At 28.9% G+C, this 8514-nt stretch overlaps 1 protein-coding gene across 1 annotated transcript; it reads left to right on the top strand.

Moving 5' to 3' along the window:
• The first annotated feature begins 528 nt into the window (after positions 1 to 528).
• LOC122601732 lies at positions 529 to 981 on the top strand. The gene has a single exon (XM_043774472.1). It carries the CDS (start codon positions 529 to 531, stop codon positions 979 to 981), a length of 453 nt encoding a protein of 150 aa, XP_043630407.1.
• The last annotated feature ends 7533 nt before the right edge of the window (positions 982 to 8514 follow it).

Genomic DNA, 8514 nt, shown 5'->3' on the forward strand with positions numbered 1-8514 from the left:
TAGTATCGATGAGTCCGATGACAATTTTTACAAACTTATACACTACAACGGCAAGATAAGTATGATAGTTGGGGTTGGAAAACCATGTTGTACATTAGAGATTTGATCAAACAGAATGTTTGGTACAAAATTGGTGATGGAAAGAGTATTTCCATGTGGTATGACAAATGATGTCCAGAAGGTCCACTGAACAACTTCATTACAAAAAGAATGCTTTATGATGCCAGACTTGATGTGGACACAAGAGTCTACAGTATGATTAGTAATGGTAATTGGATGTGGCCTGAAGGGTGGGAGGAAAATTTTAATGTGTTAAAAAATATTGTAGTGCCTAATCTGCAGGTGGATAAGAAAGATAAGCTGGTTTGGGTTACTAGTAATCAACTGCAAGTGGATTTTACTACTAAACAGGCCTGGCATGATATAAGGAGTAATTGGCCAAAAGTTGCTTTGAATGATGTTATATGGTTTAAGCATTTTAATCCAAGGCATGCCTTTATCTTATGCCTTGCAGTGTAAGGGAAACTAATGACATTGGACAGAATTGCAAAATGGAATCAAAATGGAAATGTGCAGTGTGGTTTTTGCAAGGATGGAAAAGAAAGTCATGAGCATTTATTCTTTGAGTGCAAATTTACTCAACAAATCTGGTCTAATCTTAGGACAGTTAGTTGGAGATTGGGAGATGAGAATTCAATTCAGGAATTACTGCAGGTGATAAGCAGTTTTAAAGGGCAGAATAATATTGGCAATGTGGTAAATAAACTTTTATTTGCTGCTGCAGTTTACTATGTGTGGCAAGAAAGGAACAATAGAATCTTTCAAAGGAAGGAAAGGACTGAGGAAGCTGTGTGTAATTTGATTAAGAAAAATGTTAGAGTCAAGCTTCTGTCTATCAGAATCCGAAATACCAAAAATGTGATTAGAATTGGTGAGATGTGGAGGATGAAATGGGCTAATTACAGTTTTGTGGCTGTTTAAGGGTATGAAGGAGCTGTTTTTTGATACAATTTCAAGTATGTGCGCGAATTGGAATAGTGAGTTGTGCAAGATGAAACTACTTGGTCCTCTTCTAACATACTTGGGTTGTATCTGGTTTGTATTTCTGATTTGGGTTTCCGTTTTATTTTCCTTTTGTAGGCTGAGTTAGTATGTAGTATAGATGGTGAATGTTGGTTTGTTGGTAGATGATCTGTTTGTTTTGGTTTAGTATGGACTTGGTAGTGATCGAGTTTTTTGGTTTATTGTACATATTTTTTTGAATATTAATACAATTCACACGTTTAAATTAAAGAATAAAAAATGAGAATTTCAAAGGAAACTCCACAAGTACAAAATTCGCATTTAACTCGACTATCTTTTTGTAGGTTAACATTGTAAGTGCGAAAACCACATGATTTCCTCATGGGCTAATGATGGGAAACGATAAATAACATAGCCGCATAAAATAAGCACAATTGGATATCAATTATTCAATGTCCCACCATAATATGAGAATTTGCTTTAAATTGACACTCAAAAGTTAGGTTTCAAAATGATAGAATGGAGTATTTTTGTTGACCAACACGTTTGTTATAATTAAAGTTTCATTCAAAATTTTCCCCTTTTACAATGTTAAGTTGACCCTGATATCGTGCTTTCACCTTTTTGAATATTTGAAGGTTTATTGGACACCTTTTTGCTTCATAATAATTCATCTTTAACAACAAATTCAATAAACCATTAGTGTACCAACTGTAGTTGATATTTAATTTTTTAACTATTTTTTCATAAAATTTAATGGAAAAGATAAATGATTCATTATTAGCTTCTTGCCAATTGGTGTCACGGTCAATATGAAAAAAGGTTAATCACATCGAACTGTGGTTAAATCACATCGAACAGTGGTTAATAAGGCATAAATTGAAATGAACTGTCATTTTATAACATTTTAGATTAGGGCAATTGCATAAAGCTGATAATTAATGTTTTCTTATAACAAGAAACTACTCAACAATTTATAACAAATAATGAGTTCATTAATCTCTACTTTATAAAGTATTTATTCCCTTAATTTTTTCAACTTTAAATAGTTGAAAACCCAAAATACACATGTCACTTATTCATAATATTATTAGAAGAAATATCAATAACTCATTTTTCTCACTCTCCTCAAATTTCAACCACTCATTTTTCTCTCTCATCCATAAATTATTTTATTCTTCTAATTCATTCAAAATCTTTCATCTCAAAAACCATACATCGATAAATTATAGAAATTATATAGGTGTTCTTAAAATTTAATGCTCTTTCATTAAAAATGTCATTCGATATACTTTCGACGAATTTTTAAATCCGATGACGGAGCCTGTATGGTTAAGGAATTTGGCTATCACGTTCTATGACCTATCATGTTCTATGACCTATCATTTCCACCATCTCACCGTCGTAACGCGTGGATACTTTTCTTAGTTAATTATTATAACATAGAAAAGGGTACAACTGTGGTAAATTATGGTAGTGGCTTTGTAGTAGTATCATTTATTTGTTTAAATTGATTAAACTTTTAGGATCATTGTTGCAAAATTTACTTATCTATTTATATTTATATTATTTATATTGGCTTTCCTTATTTTGAAAATCATATTTTTTTTACCATATTTTTGTGAAATGATATACAAAAATATCGTGTAGAATAAACTTTTATTTAGAAACCTTTAAAATAATCTTTTGTGAACTTGTGAATAAATATGTTCACGTTTTCGTTTACATGTAAACAAATGACTATATAAAAGGTTTTGAAACTTTTTTCTTTTGTAACATATATTTTTATACCGTTTCACATGTGAATAAACAAAAAAAACATGTGATCCAATATATAATTTAAGAGTTCAAGTTTCTTACAAAAGGATCCCCTATATTTATATTTATATTTATTATACATAAAAGGGACCCCTTTGTTTAGGAAATTCGCCTTTTAACCTACGTATTAGCACATATCTATAAGATTCGGGTGGTTAGATATTGAGCTAAAACAACATGTGCTTTCAACAAATCTAAATTAAGTTACTAGATGAAATAAATGTAAACTTAACACCCATTACCGTTTTTCATAAGTTTTTGATACTTCGACAGTGTATCGAGGAGGTTGTTATATAGACAGTTTTACCTCTACTTAGGTAGAGATGTTCTTTTCAGTTTCTATCTAAATTATAAAAAAAGACATCTGACTTTTATATAATGAGAAAATTAAATCCTTAACCTATGTCTCTAAAGGTAAAAATGTTAAACTACTCAATTCAACCATACTATCGAACTTTCTGACACAAACTTTTGTTAAAAATAATATTTTGAACTTAAAAGGTCGGTGTGTTAATTCCAATTTGTCTTTGGGTTTTTTTTTTCTTTTCCTTTTAAACGTTATTTTGTCGTAATACTTTAGCTACCTTGTCATTCTAGATTCTTTCTATTTTATTATGGATTTATTTATATTTATTATTTACTTTTAGTTTTGTTAACATATGGTCAGTACTCACTTTTATGGTCTGAATAAACTTTTAGTCAAATGAGTCCTTTTCTAGAATGGTCAGCCGTCATTGAACGCTATGGTCGGTGTTAGAATAGAAATAGTTATGGTTCAATCAGCAACCAACGGATGTCAAAATATAAGTGGTCATGGACTCATTGTAGATGTTTATAATCTTGTTTCAGCTAATTAATTGGAAAATGATTGTCAAAACTCAAATCAACTTATAAGATATAAGTTCATTCCTTACGTTAAAGATTTTAAAGATTATATAGTCTACATGGAAATTGTGAGAAATTGGGGTTCTATAATTTTGCGTGAGATTGACATAAAAAAAAAGAAAAAAAAAGATGTTAAAGGAGAAGGTTTTTTTGTTTCCAAAGTAGTGAAAAAAAAGATAGTATTTAATAATTAAGCAAATATATATATATATATAAAAAAATTTTCTACTACAGTAACTCAAGACACGCTACTGACTTTTAGGAATTGTTGCTATAATAATTATTAATTATAATCCTACAATAAGGGGGAAAAAATCAATAATAACAGATTATTATTGAATATTGTGGAACTGATGTGTGGGGAATGTTGGTTAGCGACCAATAGATACGCAGGGTAGAGTTTTTTCACTAAACATTTTATTTATTGGTTAAAAAACTAAATGACCCTCATGCTATCCATGTATATACACAACCATAAAGCCCCACAATGTCGCTTAGTGTGTTTTAGTTTCCAACCACATAACATTAGAACGCCTTCAACGTTCAAAATCTTACTTCCGTATTTACCTCAATACACTGACATTTCGGTGTTGCGCATTTAGGGTGTTGGTTGGTATGTTCGCCAAAATGATGGCCACCACACTGGTTGCTTTCTTTAGATCTTTTATATTTGAACAGTCAGTCGGTATTCGACATCAAGGGACACCTCACTGTATAATAGTGAAGTCATGCACACGTACTATAGACTACGAGATGTAGACCATAAGTTGTTAGAGGTGATTCAAGCGAAAGACTTTCAGGACATGTCACTCTAGAGAGTCGAACTAATGACCTGAAATAAAAACAGAGTCGACTTCAACCAGTTGATCTAGCCTTATGTAGATCTTAGCTCACATAATTTACATTATTATTTTTAATTACTTACATTCTACCTACTTTTATCGTTATTGTTACCATTTTATACATCTTTAATTCGAGGATATAATTATCACCTTTATATCTTCCCTTATAAGTAGCAAATGTAAAAATATTCTTCATAACACTCACTAAATCTATTTCGAAATTCAAAGATACAATTATATAATCTTCTTAAGAGAAAAATGAGTATAGATCTGTTATGCACCCAGCTTGAGTAAAAAACCCTTCACATATTTGCATAAATGTTTGGCACCCCATGATTTTTATGGTTTAAAAAAAAATATGTGAGAGTTTTTCACCCAACTTAGATGCCTAACAACCTTATATTCTCTTTCATTTTTTTTTTAACGTAGGTCATATACTCATGTGTTAAAAAAAACTCATTACAAAGTCAAAATTTCATATGCATGTGCATATCAACCCCAATTAGACAAACACTTTTATCTAGGTGCCTGGTGACCCGACCAGTTTTTTAGTAAAATGACCACACTTTTTGCAGCGAGGATCGCTGCAAAAAGTCAGTGTACGAAACCGTACACTGTGGACCATCAAGTCCACAGTATACGGTTAAGTTCTATAAATATAAACTATCATTTTCATTCTATCTATCTTAAAGCGTTTAATATCATTTTCATTCTATCTATCTTAAAGCGTTTACTATCGTTTTATTCATTCTATCTTTCATTCTATAAACTATATCAGCGTCATTTTCATTTTGTCTATCTTAAAGCGTTTCTATCTTTTTATTCATTCTATCTTTCATAGAACTTTAGTATTATTATTACTATCGTGGTTCTTTCAGTATTATTACTATCGTTCTTCTATCTTTCAGTATTATATTTCAGTAATATAAATTGTAGATCTTTAGTATTATTATTATAGTTTATCATTATTTCAGATGGATTTTGAAAGTATATGGGGCGAAATGGGTGCGGAAGGTTTTGAGCTTCACTTAGAAGAACCTGATGAAAAATTTGAGATACCAGAGGCGGCCCCTCATTTTGACTACGACGCTAGAGTTTTTCACACCGATCAGGTATCCTTGTTAACTTTAAAAAAAACTAATTTAGGCAAATATCATTATTAGTTTATATTTTAGTACTATTTAATTTGTGTTTCGTTGTTAAATTTATTGCAATTTTAAAATGTTAGATATTGCATATTTAAAATGTTAAATATTTATTGGTATACAAATTAATGATAATTTTAAAAAAAAAAACTAATTTAGGCAAATACCATTAGCATATTTATATTTAGTACTATTTAATTTGTGTTAGGATGTTAAATTTATTGCAATTTTAAAATGTTAGATATTACAATTTTAAAATGTTAGATATTTATTAGTATACAAATTAATGATAATTTGTTAAAAAAAACTAATTTAGGCAAATATCATTAGAATATTTATATTTTAGTACTATTTAATTTGTGTTTCGTTGTTAAATTTATTGCAATTTTAAAATGTTAGATATTGCATATTTAAAATGTTAGATATTTATTAGTATACAAGTTAATGATAATTTTATAAAAAAAAAACTAATTTAGGCAAATATCATTAGAATATTTATATTTTAGTACTATTTAATTTGTGTTTCGTTGTTAAATTTATTGCAATTTTAAAATGTTAGATATTGCATATTTAAAATGTTAGATATTTATTAGTATACAAGTTAATGATAATTTTATAAAAAAAAACTAATTTAGGCAAATATCATTAGAATATTTATATTTTAGTACTATTTAATTTGTGTTTCGTTGTTAAATTTATTGCAATTTTAAAATGTTAGATATTGCATATTTAAAATGTTAGATATTTATTAGTATACAAGTTAATGATAATTTTATAAAAAAAAAACTAATTTAGGCAAATATCATTATTAGTTTATATTTTAGTACTATTTAATTTGTGTTTCGTTGTTAAATTTATTGCAATTTTAAAATGTTAGATATTGCATATTTAAAATGTTAAATATTTATTGGTATACAAATTAATGATAATTTAAAAAAAAAACTAATTTAGGCAAATACCATTAGCATATTTATATTTTAGTACTATTTAATTTGTGTTAGGATGTTAAATTTATTGCAATTTTAAAATGTTAGATATTACAATTTTAAAATGTTAGATATTTATTAGTATACAAATTAATGATAATTTGTTAAAAAAAACTAATTTAGGCAAATACCATTAGCATATTTATATTTTAGTACTATTTAATTTGTGTTAGGATGTTAAATTTATTGCAATTTTAAAATGTTAGATATTACAATTTTAAAATGTTAGATATTTATTAGTATACAAATTAATGATAATTTGTTAAAAAAAACTAATTTAGGCAAATATCATTAGAATATTTATATTTTAGTACTATTTAATTTGTGTTTCGTTGTTAAATTTATTGCAATTTTAAAATGTTAGATATTGCATATTTAAAATGTTAGATATTTATTAGTATACAAGTTAATGATAATTTTATAAAAAAAAACTAATTTAGGCAAATATCATTAGAATATTTATATTTTAGTACTATTTAATTTGTGTTTCGTTGTTAAATTTATTGCAATTTTAAAATGTTAGATATTGCATATTTAAAATGTTAGATATTTATTAGTATACAAATTAATGATAATTTAAAAAAAAAACTAATTTAGGCAAATATCATTAGAATATTTATATTTTAGTACTATTTAATTTGTGTTTCGTTGTTATATTTATTGCATATTTAAAATGTTAGATACTTATAAGTATACAATTTAATGATAATTTAAAAATAAAAAACTAATTTAGGTGTTCGATTCACACGAAGAATTGTTCAACTGGGCCAAAAGTACAGGATTGCAGCTTGGTTATGTGTTAATCAAACGACGAACAAATTCCAACTTAGCTGGTGTAAAAATAAAGTGACGATAGTCTGTAATCTTTCTAGGAAAATGGATGATAGGATAGGCGGCCTCGTTAAAAAGACACTTAAATGTCAGTGCCCCTTTAGATTAATCGGTCGTTTGACTGATGATGGTTGGAGGATAACCGTTGTAGACGACACACATAATCACTATCCAGCTGAGAATCTGGAGGGTTACGCGTACGCAAGAAGGTTTACTGAAGAGGAGAGATTGTTTCTGGAAGAAGAATATCATCGTGGTAGTACGCCCCGTAGGATGTTAAAGCTATTGAAAGAAAAATTTCCAGGAAACTTGACCCGCAGTGATGACATTTACAATTTCCAAAAAACTATGCGGAAGAAAGCGGCCGAAAAACATGGGAACACTCCAATGCAGGTATCTTATATCAAATTTACATATCTTTTTATCTATTTACTATGACAGAGTATCTGAAACGACATATGTACGCCATATTGTTCAAACGAAACAGGTTACGTTCAGTTTGCTTAAGGAGCATAATTACTTGTATTATCATACAACAAACAGTGTATCTGGTCGGTTGGAGAATCTGTTTTTTATACATCCGACATCATTTAAATTGTGGCGTGCATTTCCTTATGTTATCCAAATAGACGCCACGTACAAAACTAATATGTACAACATGCCATTGGTCGAGATCGTTGGTGTCACTCCAACAAACAGGACCTTTAGCATATCATATGCGTTTATCATAAGCGAACAAGAGCATAATTATAGATGGGTGTTGGAGTGTTTGAAGTCGACGTTAGGTGAAGGCTTTGCTGTGTGTGTCGTACTCACGGACCGGGATCTGGCGCTAATGAAAGCATGCAAAACCGTTATACCTGAAGCATACCATTTACTGTGTAGAGTGCACATATGGAGGAACATAGACAAATTTAGCATGCCATCGTTAAAAGGGGAAGGGAAATGGGGGCCTTTTTACGGATGGTGGAAAAAACTTTACGA

This window comes from Erigeron canadensis, chromosome 5, assembly GCF_010389155.1.
Source record: "Erigeron canadensis isolate Cc75 chromosome 5, C_canadensis_v1, whole genome shotgun sequence".
Taxonomy (NCBI): domain Eukaryota; kingdom Viridiplantae; phylum Streptophyta; class Magnoliopsida; order Asterales; family Asteraceae; genus Erigeron; species Erigeron canadensis.

Bases quoted from the DNA above. Each gene is read 5' to 3' on its own strand.
- LOC122601732 (XM_043774472.1), top strand. From the start codon at position 529: ATGACATTGGACAGAATTGCAAAATGGAATCAAAATGGAAATGTGCAG.